This window comes from Nerophis ophidion, linkage group LG08, assembly GCF_033978795.1.
Source record: "Nerophis ophidion isolate RoL-2023_Sa linkage group LG08, RoL_Noph_v1.0, whole genome shotgun sequence".
Classification (NCBI taxonomy): domain Eukaryota; kingdom Metazoa; phylum Chordata; class Actinopteri; order Syngnathiformes; family Syngnathidae; genus Nerophis; species Nerophis ophidion.
Window position 1 is genome coordinate 76,732,651 of NC_084618.1, and position 13,218 is coordinate 76,745,868.

The window sequence follows — 13,218 nt, forward strand, 5'->3', positions numbered from 1 at the left end:
CTTTAAAAAATTTTGTTCTGGAAAATCTAGAAGAAATAATGATTTGTCTTTGTTAGAAATACAGCTTGGTCCAATTTGTTATATATTCTAACAAAGTGCAGAATTGATTTGAACCTATTTAAAACATGTCATCAAAATTCTAAAATTAATCTTAATCAGGAAAAATTACCAATGATGTTCGATAAATAATTTTTTTAATTTTTTCAAAAAGATTCGAATTAGCTAGTTTTTCTCTTCTTTTTCTTGGATTAATTTCGAATTTTAAAGAGACGAAACTGAAGATGAACTATGTTTCAAAATTTAATGTTCATTTTTTTCGCGTTTTCTCCTCTTTTAAACAGTTCAATTAAGTGTTTTTTTCATCATTTATTCTCTACAAAAAAAACCTTCCGTAAAAGGAAAAAAAATGTACGACGGAATGGCAGACAGAAATACAATTTTTTTTTATATATATAAATTTATTCATTAAAAGTAAATTGAGCAAATTGGCTATTTCTGGCAATGTATTTAAGTGTGTATCAAACTGGTAGCCCTTCGCATTAATCAGTACCCAAGAAGTAGCTCTTAGTTTCAAAAAGGTTGGTGACCCCTGCTCTATATTGACATGTTTCCAAACAACAGAAAAAACTATTGCAGGCAAGCAATGGGCATGCCTACATTTTTATTGACAGGTTCCATCCATTTTCTACCGCGTGTCCCTTTTGGGGTCTCACTGATTGATTGATTGAAACTTTTATTAGTAGATTGTACAGTACAGTACATATTCCGTACAATTGAGCAATAAATGGTAACACCCGAATAGGTTTTTCAACTTGTTTAAGTCAGGGTCAAGGAAAATCAATTCCGTGGGTGCTGGAGCCTATTTGATCTGCTAATTCGGGGGTGTCAAACATACGGCCCGAGGGCTGGATCAGGCCCGCGAACAGGTTTTATCCGGCCCATGGGAAGAGTTTGGTAAGTATAAAAATGAGCCGAAATTTTTTAATGAAAGAAACTGCTGTTCTAAATGTGTCCACTAGATGTCGCAATAGCAATTATTTGTATCTTTGTAGGGCACCACGGTGGAGAGGGGTTGGTGCATCTGCCTCACAATACGAAGGTCCTGAGTAGTCCTGAGTTCAATCCCGGGCTCGTGATCTTTCTGTGTGGAGTTTGCATGTTCTCCCCGTGACTGCGTGGGTTCACTCCGGGTACTCCGGCTTCCTCCCACCTCCAAAGACATGCACCTGGGGATAGGTTGATTGGCAACACTAAATTGGCCCTAGTGTGTGAATGTGAGTGTGAATGTTGTCTGTTTATCTGTGTTGGCCCTGTGATGAGGTGGCAGCTTGTCCAGGGTGTACGACGCCTTCCCCCTAAATGCAGCTGAGATAGGCTCCAGCGACCCCCCGCGAACCCAAAAGGGACAAGCGGTAGAAAATGGATGGCTGGATGGATGTATCATTGTAGATAATGCTACATTTGTAAAAAAAAAAAAAATAAACCACATGATGTTAGTGCGCCAGTTGAAGAAAATGAGCAAACTACATAAATAACATCCTGTAATTTGATTTTGATATATATTTTTTTTTTATCTTGATGGATTGAAAATTAACATTCACATATTTTGGGGCGGTACAGCTCGGTTGGTAGAGCGGCCGTGCCAGCAACTTGAGGGTTCCACTTTCGATCCCCGCGTCCGCCATCCTAGTCACTGCCGTTGTGTCCCTGGGCAAGACATAACTTTACCCACCTACTCCCAGTGCCACCCACACTGGTTTAAATGTAACTTAGATATTGGGTTTCACTATGTAAAGCCTTTTGAGTCACTAGAGAAAAAGCGCTATATAAATATAATTCACTTCGCACTATTTTATTCAGAAAGTATAAATAATGATAAATAATAGTATTAGCCGCAACATGTAAGTTTAAAAAACCCCAACAACATTATGATTTATACATTTTCAGAATGTGCTTGTTCTATTTTTTAACAAACAATCTGAAGTTGTCTTTATTTTTAAGTTATCGTGCCGTGATTTTACCAGTAGGCTTCTTCTTCCAAACACGACGAGTTGAGTTTATACCAAAAAGTTCTATTTTGGTTTCATCTGACCACATGACATTCTCCCAATCCTCTGCTGTATCATCCATGTATCCATTTTGGTATAAACTCAACTCGTCGTGTTTGGAGGAAGAAGAATACTGAGTTGCATCCCAAGAACACCACACCTACTGTGAAGCATGGGGGTGGAAACATCATGCTTTGGGGCTGTTTTTCTGCTAAGGGGACAGGACGATTGATCCGTGTTAAGGAAAGAATGAATGGGGCCATATATCGTGAGATTTTGAGCCAAAACCTCCTTCCATCAGTGAGAGCTTTGAATGGTTGACCAAATACTTATTTTCCACCATCATTTACAAATAAAGTCTTTAAAATTCCTACAATGTGAATTCCTGGATTTTTTTTCACATTCTGTCTCTCACAGTTGAAGTGTACCTATGATGAAAATGACAGACCTCTGTCATCATTTTAAGTGGGAGAACTTGCACAATCGGTGGCTGACTAAATACTTTTTTGCCCCACTGTAGCTCTCTGCATGGCACTCAGCATGAAAGGTTGGAATTGGGGGTTAAATCACCCAAAAATATTCCTGCCCACTGCTCCCCTCACCCCCCCAAGGGGTGATCAAGGGTAATGGGTCAAATGCAGAGAATAAATTCGCCACACCTAGTGTGTGTGTGACAATCATTGGTACTTTAACTTTAATTATTCTGACGTTGCGCAGTGTTGCCATACTCCGTGTGAACACTAGAGCGCAGCAGAGCGCACATTTACAGCCTATAAGTCGCTTTGGTAGCTGCTGGAAAATTGACTTTATAAACTTTTCTTCTAGCTTACTGCGTGTTTTTACATAAAAAATAAATGTTGGCGGCTTTGGGATGAAAAAAAGTTGCTCCTTGACTTTACACGGACACTGCAGGCGGAGTCTCTCCGTGGCCCCCCCACATCACACCCATCCAGCCGCAGGGGGCAGGCAAAGAGGGGCGACCCAGGCAGACAGCCGCACTCTCCGCGGCGCTTCTGACGGAGCTCAGGCCGAGCAGAGGCGTCATGATGTCGGCTGTGGAGACGTCGGCGTGCCGGCCTGCTGCAGCACATCTGCTCAACTGGGTCTACATGTCCCTGCAGGACGACGCCCGGGACTCGAACCACTCGGAGCCCAGCGCTGCTGACCTGACCACCAACTACCTGAACAACTTCTTGCACCTGAGGACCGAGGTATATTTATTTGTTCATCACTTTTGGACTTTTCTCCTTGCTTTTGCACGTTCAAAGTACAAAGTTGTTGAGCTGTTGCAGTGCTGTTTGCTGGCATACTGTATTGATTGTAGGAAAGTATAAAAATTCATGTTGTAGACGACAACGACGCATCCCACTAGGCATCCTCCAATTGTTTTTGTCTGTAGGAGAAAAGCTTTAACATTCCCAACAGTCATACAAGTGTGAAAAATGTAGAAAAATGCCTTAAAAATGTTAAGGAGTGTCCAAAGTGTGGCCCGGAGAGAGGCATTTGCAAACTTCTATAGACAAAATAAGCACATTTTTGATTGGGAAACAATCAAAATAACACAAAAGAAAAACTTGCGAATTGCTACGGACAAAATAAGCACGTTTTTGATTAGAAAACAAACAAAAACACACAAAGGAAAAATGGAACCAGCCCAATATCCTTCAAAATTGTGACCTGAAAACCAAAATTGTCGATGGCCTGTGCGTCTTCTACACCAGTGGTTCTCAAATGGGGGTACGCGTACCCCTGGGGGTACTTGAAGGTATGCCAAGGGGTACGTGAGTTTTAAAAAAATATTCTAAAAAATAGCAAAAATTCAAAAATCCTTTATAAATATATTTATTGAATAATACTTTGACAAAATATGAATGTAAGTTCATAAACTGTGGAAAGAAATGCAACAATGCAATATTCAGTGTTGACAGCTAGATTTTTTTGTGGACATGTTCCATAAATATTGATGTTAAAGATTTCTTTTTTTGTGAAGAAATGTTTAGAATTAAAGGCCTACTGAAATGAGATTTTCTTATTTAAACGGGGATAGCAGGTCCATTCTATGTGTCATACTTGGTAATTTAGCGATATTGTCATATTTTTGCTGAAAGGATTTAGTAGAGAACATCCACGATAAAGTTCGCAACTTTTGGTCGCTAATAAAAAAGCCTTGCCTTTACCGGAAGTAGCAGACGATGTGCGCGTGACGTCACAGTTTGTAGGGCTCCTCGCATTGATTATAATCATAGCCTCCAGCAGCGAGAGGTGTTCGGACCGAGAAGGCGATGATTTCCCCATTAATTTGAGTGAGGATGAAAGATTTGTGGATGAGGAAAGTTAGACTGAAGCACAAAAAAAAAGAGAAAAAAAAGGCGATGGCTCCAGGTGGCGGTAGTGGGACCGTTTCAGATCTAATTAGACACATTTACTAGGATAATTCTGGAAAATCCCTTATCTGCCTATTGAGTTAATAGTGTTTTAGTGAGATTGTAAAGTCATACCTGAAAGTCGAATTGCTGCGGTGAACGCCAGTGTCTCTGAGAGAAGCCGAGGAGCCAATATCACAGCTGCCTTTTTGAGCTGTAGGATGAGGTCGCATAATCCACTTAAAGGGGAACATTATCACAATTTCAAAAGGGTTAAAAACAATAAAAATCAGTTCCCAGTGGCTTGTTTTATTTTTCGAAGTTTTTTTCAAAATGTTACACCTCCCGGAATATCCCGAAAAAAAGCTTTAAACTTCTTGATTTTCGCTATTTGCAATGCGACTGTCTATTTCCCTGTGACGTCATAAAGGGCTGCCAATACAAACACCACGGCGGTTACCACAGCAAGATCTAGCGACATTAGCTCGGATTCAGACTCGGATTTCAGCGGCTTAAGCGATTCAACAGATTACGCATGTATTGAAACAGATGGTTGGAGTATGGAGGCAGATGGCGAAAACGAAATTGAAGAAGAGACTGAAGCTATTGAGCGAATAGCTATTGACGCTATTCGGCCATAGCATGGGTGTACCTAATGAAGTGGCCCATAGCATGGCTGCCTTATTAGCATCGCCGGTAAAATGTGCGGACCAAATGATCAGGACTTTCACATCTTGTGACACTGGAGCAACTTAAATCCGTCGATTGGTAAGTGTTTGTTTCGCATTAAATGTGGGTATCTAGTTTCAAATGTACATACAGCTAGCGTAAATAGCATGTTAGCATCGATTAGCTGGCAGTCATGCCGTGACCAAATATGTCTGATTAGCACATAAGTCAACAACATCAACAAAACTCACCTTTGTGATTTTGTTGACTTAATCGTTGCAAATGCATCTGCAGGTTATCCATACATCTCTGTGCCATGTCTGTCTTAGCATCGCCCGTAAAATGTGCAGACACTCTGGCACATTCAATGGGGGTCTGGCGGCAGATTTCTTGCCAGTGGTGCAACTTGAATCCCTCCCTGTTAGTGTTGTTACAACCTCCGACAACACACCGACGAGGCATGATGTCTCCAAGGTTCCAAAAAAATAGTCGAAAAAACGGAAAATAACAGAGCTGAGACCCGGTGTTTGTAATGTTTAGAAAATGAAAATGGCGGGTGTGTTACCTCGGTGACGTCACGTTCTGATGTCATCGCTACAAGACCGATAAACAGAAAGGCGTTTAATTGGCCAAAATTCCCCCATTTAGAGTTCGGAAATCGGTTAAAAAATACATGGTCTTTTTTCTGCAACATCAAGGTTGACGCTTGCATAGGTTTGGTGATAATGTTCCGCTTTAAGTCGCCGGTAAGAGCCGCATAATATCACAATTTTCCCATCCAAAACTTCTTGGTTGACGTAGAGAAACATGTTCGCTTGACCGCTCTGTGTTAAAGCTTCACAACAAACAAAAAACACCGGCTGTGTTTCGGTGCTAAAAGCAGCTGCAATCCACCGCTTTCCACCAACAACATTCTTCTTTTTAGTCTCCATTATTAATTGAACAAATTAATAAAGATTCAGCTACACAGATGTCCAAAATACTGTGTAATTATGCGATGAAAAGAGACATCTTTTAGCCGTGTGTGGTGCTGGGCTAATATGTCACAAATACGTCACAAACACGTCATCATTCCGTGACGTTTTCAACAAGAAACTCCGCGGGAAATTTAAAATTGTAATTTAGTAAACTAACTGGGCCGTATTGGCATGTGTTGCAATGTTAATATTTCATCATTGATATATAAACTATCAGACTGCGTGGTCAGTAGTAGTGGGTTTCAGTAGGCCTTTAAGTTCATGAATCCAGATGGATCTCTATTACAATCCCCAAAGAGGACACTTTAAGTTGATGATTACTTCTATGTGTAGAAATCTTTATTTATAATTGAATCACTTGTTTATTTTTCAACAAGTTTTTAGCTATTTTTATATACTTTTTTCCAAATAGTTCAAGAAAGACCACTACAAATGAGCAATATCTTGCACTGTTATACAATTTAATAAATCAGAAACCGATGACATAGTGCTGTATTTTACTACTTTATCTCTTTTTTTCAACCAATAATGCTTTGCTCTGATTAGGGGGTACTTGAATTAAAAAAAATGTTCACAGGGGGTACATCAGTGAAAAAAGGTTGAGAACCACTGCTCTACACGGTGTTTGATGAACAAACGTACACTTTCTGAGTGTGCTAAAGTCGTAGTATGATAATGGTACTAATAGAGAATAATAACAAAAAAATATTAAATCACATTGTATTGTTTTTTGTTACTTTCCAGTGTATGTATGGATCCCAGGATGCAGAAACGGTTGGCAAATGCAGAAAATAAGCCCTCTTTGTTAGGGAAATGCAGGTATCCATAAAAAAAAAAAAAAAAACAGGCGTATGACACGTACATGAAGGGGTAACGTTGCCTCCTGATTGGCAACTAGGGACAGGCGAAGGAAGGAAAGGTGGCAAATTAGGGCAAACAGGATATGGAATTAAAAACGAATGCACCGGACAGGAAGTAATACAAAATAGAAGAAAGTAATACAGTAATAACGGTCAAGAAAATATGTTGTATGTACAAAGTGGCCCCTGCAGCGTTCAACTTTTCTATACGCGGCCCTTGCTGGAAAAAGTTTGGACACCCCTGCCTTAAAATCCTGGAAGCTATACATTTCTTAAAATGTGTAATATCCTACTCTATGTTACACTTTATTATTATTACACAAGTCCTTCTCAATTATTGTCTCCCCCGTGAATATAAATAGTAGTGAAGTGAATTATATTTATATAGCGCTTTTCTCAAGTGACTCAAAGCGCTTTACATAGTGACACCCAATATCTAAGTTACATTTAAACCAGTGTGGGTGGCACTGGGAGCAGGTGGGTAAAGTTTCTTGCCCAAGGACACAACGGCAGTAACTAGGATGGCACAAGCGGGAATCGAACCTGCAACCCTCCAGTTGCTGGCACGGCCACTCTACCAAACGAGCTATGCCGCCCCAGTATCATTTGTCTATGAAATTGTGATAAGTACACCTCTGCATAGAATTGTATCCTTATTAACATTCACGAAAACAAAAAAATAAAAAAATATGGATCAACTTACAACAATGAGTAACTTTACTAACATCGTTTTTAATCCGTAAAAGAGATTTAAAGTGCATCAATTTGCCTAAAATGAAAACATTTTTAAACCTTATTTAAAATATATATTTTTTGACTGACTCGAATTATTGGATACTGAAAAAAAAATACAATAAACAAATTGATCAATGAGCAAGTTTTGTAATGCACAGCTTTTCAAAGCGGGGTTTGAAACATGATACTGATAAAGTAAATTAAAGTTTGATTGAAAAAGTTTAAAGATCGATTTGTAGTGGAGGGGGCTTCAAAATAGATTTCTGCTTCGAGCCCCAGTCGCAGATATCAATAACATCGTGATACTCTTCAGATTTGCACGAGTATTTTGGTTGCAATCGTCTTTGTTGGAGCAAAAATATTTACCTCATACACAACAAACAGTTGTTAATCACTCAACATAATATACTGTACGTTTAGTGTGCACTGGAGGGAATGTGTGTTAGAATTGGCCTGGTTCTTAACATAAGATTGGCAATAAAAGTTAAACAGAGCGTCAGACTTTGTGTGACTTATTCGGCAAGGTATAATACATTATAATATTTTAATTTGTTCTCCCCTGAAAAGTGAATTATATTTATGTAGCCCTTTTCTCAAGAGACTCAAATCGCTTTATATAGTGAAGCCCATGATCTCAATCTTTAAGATACATTTTTGAACAAGTATGGGTGGCACAGGGAGAAGGTGGGTGAAATGTCTTGCCCAAGGGTACAACAGTGGTGACTAGGATGATGGAAGCGGGACTCAAACCTGGAACCCTGAAGTGGCTGGCACGACCGCTCTACCAACCGAGCCACGCCGCCCTTCCTATTTTAGGTGTCCATCCATCCATCCATTTCCTACCGCTTTTCCCCGTTCGGGGTCGCTGGGGGGTGCTGGAGCCTATCTCAGCTGGAGGAAGGCGGCGTACACCCTGGACAAGTCGCCACCTTTGCCAGCTTTTATTTTGCTGGGGCGATGCGGCACGATCAATTACATTAAGAGGAAACCCTGTTGTACTTAGCAGCCTGGACAGAGCGATAAAAGGCAAGGCTATTTTGCAAAAAGCCAACCAGGTGGTGTGTAACTAAGTAAAATATAAGGGGTGGCGTAACAAAATTATTCTAGATTATCTCTTACGATTCTGAATAGTTTAAAAATGATGAAAAATTGATTTTTAACAAGCCGTATTTTAGGCCACGTCCGGTTTTATTGTATACCAAATAATACCATAATAACATACAATATAATGTATAATATATATAAGAAAAAATTAAATAAAAATATACATATATCGCGAAAAACCTGTTAAATCGATTACGAATCAAATCGTCACACCAAGAATTGGGTTGAAATTGAACCATGAATTGTTGCAAGACTAACACCCCTACAAAATATGCATCATTGTATTTATTGACTTATTTTTGACTGGCGCTGAGCAACCAGGACCGCGCTGTTTTGTTGGCTAAACCACGACTCCCCCCACTCTTTTTCAACCTTGTGATTAAAACGATTAAAAAACAAGTGAAGTGAATTATATTTACAGTGGGGCAAAAAAGTAATTAGTCAGCCACCGATTGTGCAAGTTCTCCCACTTAAAATGATGACAGAGGTCTGTAATTTTCATCATAGGTACACTTCAACTGTGAGAGACAGAATGTGATAAAAAAAAATCCAGTAATTCACATTGTAGTAATTTTAAAGAATTTATTTGTAAATTATGGTGGAAAATAAGTATTTGGTCAACCATTCAAAGCTCTCACTGATGGAAGGAGGTTTTGGCTCAAAACCCATTCATTCTTTCCTTAACACGGATCAATCGTCCTGTCCCCTGAGCAGAAAAACAGCCCCAAAGTATGATGTTTCCACCCCCATGCTTCACAGTAGGTTTGGTGTTCTTGGGATGCAACTCAGTATTCTTCTTCCTCCAAACACAACGAGTTGAGTTTATACCAAAAAGTTCTTCTTGGTTTCATCTGACCACATGACATTCTCCCAATCCTCTGCTGTATCATCCATGTATCCATTTTGGTATAAACTCAAGTCCTCGTGTTTGGAGGAAGAAGAATACTGAGTTGCATCCCAAGAACACCACACCTACTGTGAAGCATGGGGGTGGAAACATCATGCTTTGGGGCTGTTTTTCTGCTAAGGGGACAGGACGATTGATCCGTGTTAAGGAAAGAATGAATGGGTTTTGAGCCAAAACCTCCTTCCGTCAGTGAGAGCTTTGAATGGTTGACCAAATACTTATTTTCCACCATAATTTACAAATAAATCATTTAAAATTCCTGGATTTTTTTTTCACATTCCATCTCTCACAGTTGAAGTGTACCTATGATGAAAATTACAGACCTCTGTCATCATTTTAAGTGGGAGAACTTGCACAATCGGTGGCTGACTAATTACTTTTTTGCCCCACTGTATATAGCGCCTTTCTCTAGTAATTCAAAGCTCTTTACATAGTGAAACCTACTATCTGAGTTACATTTTAATCCAGTGTGGGTGGCACTGGGAGCAGGTGGGTCAAGTGTCTTGCCCAAGGACACAACAGCAGTGACTAGGATGGCGAAAACGGGAATTGAACCTGGAACCCTCAAGTTGCCGGCACGGCCGCTCCACCAACCGAGCCATACCGCCCCAAGTCCCTCTGCCGCAGTAGGGATTGTCAGTGTGTGACGGCGCCGGGTATCCAGAGTCGCGGTCACCCTCGGGTGCCACAACGCGACAACAACGGCGGCGATTGTGCGTCGCGAGTAGCGGCATTCGGCCCCGTGTAAGAATGTCGTTTTGTTCTGGGTCAGGAAATTGACACGCTTGCTTGGCAGTAGACGCATCTGCCAGGAGATAATGGCGAGCTCTGTTTGAGGGGCGGACAGGAAGATGAATCAGTCTGACGGAGTTTCATTGAAGAAATCCATCAATGACACTCGACTGTACCTTTTCTACAGGCGCCTTCAACTTGTTTTCCTCGAGGGCCACATCGCATTAATGGTAACAGCGGGTAAAATATACAAACTCCAAAACCAGTGAAGTAGGCATGTAGTTTAAATGGTAAATAAAAACAGAATTCAATGATTTGCAAGTCCTTTTCAACTTATATTCAATTGAATAGACTGCAAAGACTAGATACTTAACATTTGAACTGGTAAACTTTGTTCGTTCATTTGGAATTTGATGCCTACATGTTTAAAAAAAGCTGACAAGTGGCAAAAAAGACAGAGAAAGTTGAGAAATGATCATCAAACACTTATTTGGAACATCCCCGCCTGGTACCAACCTCGTCATGTCCGTTGTGTCCTGAGCAGGACACTTCGCCCTTGCTCCTGATGGGTGCTGGTTAGCGCCTTGCATGGCAGCTCCCTCCATCAGTGTGTGAATGTGTGTGTGAATGGGTGAATGTGGAAGTAGTGTCAAAGCGCTTTGAGTACCTTGAAGGTAGAAAAGCGCTATACAAGTACAACCCATTTATCATTTATTTATCCCACAGGTGTGCAGGCTAATTTGGAACAGGTGGGTGCCATGATTGGGTATAAAAGCAGCTTCCATGAAATGCTCAGTCATGCACAAACAAGGATGGGGCGAGGGTCACCACTTTGTGAACAAATGCGTGAGCAAATTATCCAACAGTTTAAGGGACAACATTTCTCAACGAGCTATTGCAAGGAATTTAGGGATTTTACCATCTACGGTCAGTAATATCATCAAATGGTTCAGAGAATCTGGAGAAATCACTGCAGGTAACATTGAATGCCCGTGTCCTTGGATCCCTCAGGCGGTACTTTTTCAAAAAGCGACATCGGTGTGTAAAGGATATCACTACACGGGCTCAGGAACACTACAGAAAACCACTGTCAGTAACTAAAGTTGGTCGCTACATCTGTAAGTGGAAATTAAAATTCTACTATACAAAGCGAAATTCATTTATCAACAACACCCAGAAACGCAGTCGGCTTCGCTGGGCCAGAGCTCACCTAAGATGGACTGATGTGAAGTGGAAAAGTGTTCTGAAGAGTCCACATTTAAAATTGTTCTTGGAAACTGTGGAGGTTGTGTCCTCCGGAACAAAGAGGAAAACAACCATCCGGATTGTTTTAGGCCCAAAGTTCAAAAGCCAGCATCTGTGATGGTATGGGGGTGTATTAGTGCCCAAAGCATGGGTAACTTACACATCTGTGAAGGCACTATTTGTGCTTAAATGTACATACAGGTTTTGGAGCGACATATGTTGCGACGCCCCTGCTTATTTCAGCAAGACAATGCCAAGCCACGTGTTACAACAGCCTGGCTTCGTAGTAAAAGATAAAAGAGTGCGGGTACTAGACCTGTCTCCCATTGAAAATGTGTGGCGCATTATGAAGTCTAAAATACCACAACAGAGACCCCGGACTGTTGAACAACTTAAGCTGTACATCAAGCAAGAATGGAAAAGAATTCCACCTGAAAAGTTTCAAAAAATGCTCTCCTCAGTTCCCAAACGTTTACTGAGTGTTGTTAAAAGGAAAGGCCATGTAGCACAGTGGTAAAAAAATGCCCCTGTGCCAACTTTTTTGCAATGTGTTGCTGCCATTAAATTCTAAGTTAATGATTAGTTGCAAAAAAAATACATTAAATATCTTGTCTTTGCAGTCTATTCAAGTGAATATACGTTGAAAGGGATTTTCAAATCATTGTATTGTTTTTATTTGCCATTTACACAACGTGCCAACTTCACTGGTTTTGTAAATGTATAATGATATTAATAAACAATTGCCTATGCTAGTGATTCTCAAACTGTGGCCATCTTCCGATCGATCATTTAACGTGCTTTTCTATTTGCTGCTCTTCTCCGCCAGTCCTTCAACAACAACCTGTGCAAGGTTTCCTCGCCCCACGGTTCCCTGGGCAATATCGTGGAAGGCCTGAGCTGTCTGGCGGACCACTTCTCCAACCTCTCCCTGTCCCCGGAGTCCCGCAAGCAGGGCAGCAAGAGGCCTCCTCCGCCCAACTACCTGTGCCACCTGTGCTTCAACAAGGGTCACTACATCAAAGATTGTCCACAGGTAAGATGGCCACCAATACAATTTACCTAGCTTTAAGGTCTCCTGAAGATGTTTGATTATATTCCAAAAGTGTGCTCACAGTGCGGTCCCCTTAATGAGTATTCATACTGACCTCTTTGAAGACTGCTAGGTGCATCCCGATTTGATACTGATATCGGATATCAGTGTGATATCAGCATTGGATTATATTGGCTTGCATGTAAAATGTCCCATTTCATTATTCCAGTTAACATCTAAATGTCCTCTAGTAAACAAACAAGGTTTCTATTTTCTTCTATTTTAGTCAAGTCATTTACAAAAGGTCCCGATCCATTATCAAAATCTGATATTGAACTGATATCGGCAAAAAATATCGGATTATATCTGCTTGCATCTATAATCTCTGATATTGGGGTTTCAAAAAGAATAGTTTCTGCAGCATGTTTACTCATGTATCTGCTTTTTTTTTTTCAGTAAGCACAAAATGTTGGCCTTTTTTTTGTATTCTAGTCAAGTCATTTACAAAAGGCAAAAATGGTAGGCTGCTAGCAGCTACACCACAGCTA

At 40.5% G+C, this 13,218-nt stretch overlaps 1 protein-coding gene across 1 annotated transcript in view; it reads left to right on the forward strand.

Moving 5' to 3' along the window:
- Positions 1–3,010: 3,010 nt before the first annotated feature.
- The window catches only part of LOC133558401 (zinc finger CCHC domain-containing protein 24-like), a 33,028-nt gene continuing 22,820 nt past the window's right edge, over positions 3,011–13,218 (forward strand). Inside the window, exons 1-2 of the mRNA XM_061909767.1 lie at positions 3,011–3,259; positions 12,467–12,673. Coding sequence (XP_061765751.1) covers positions 3,092–3,259; positions 12,467–12,673 — 375 coding nt within the window. The 5' untranslated portion in view covers positions 3,011–3,091. The remainder of the gene's footprint in view (positions 3,260–12,466; positions 12,674–13,218) is intronic.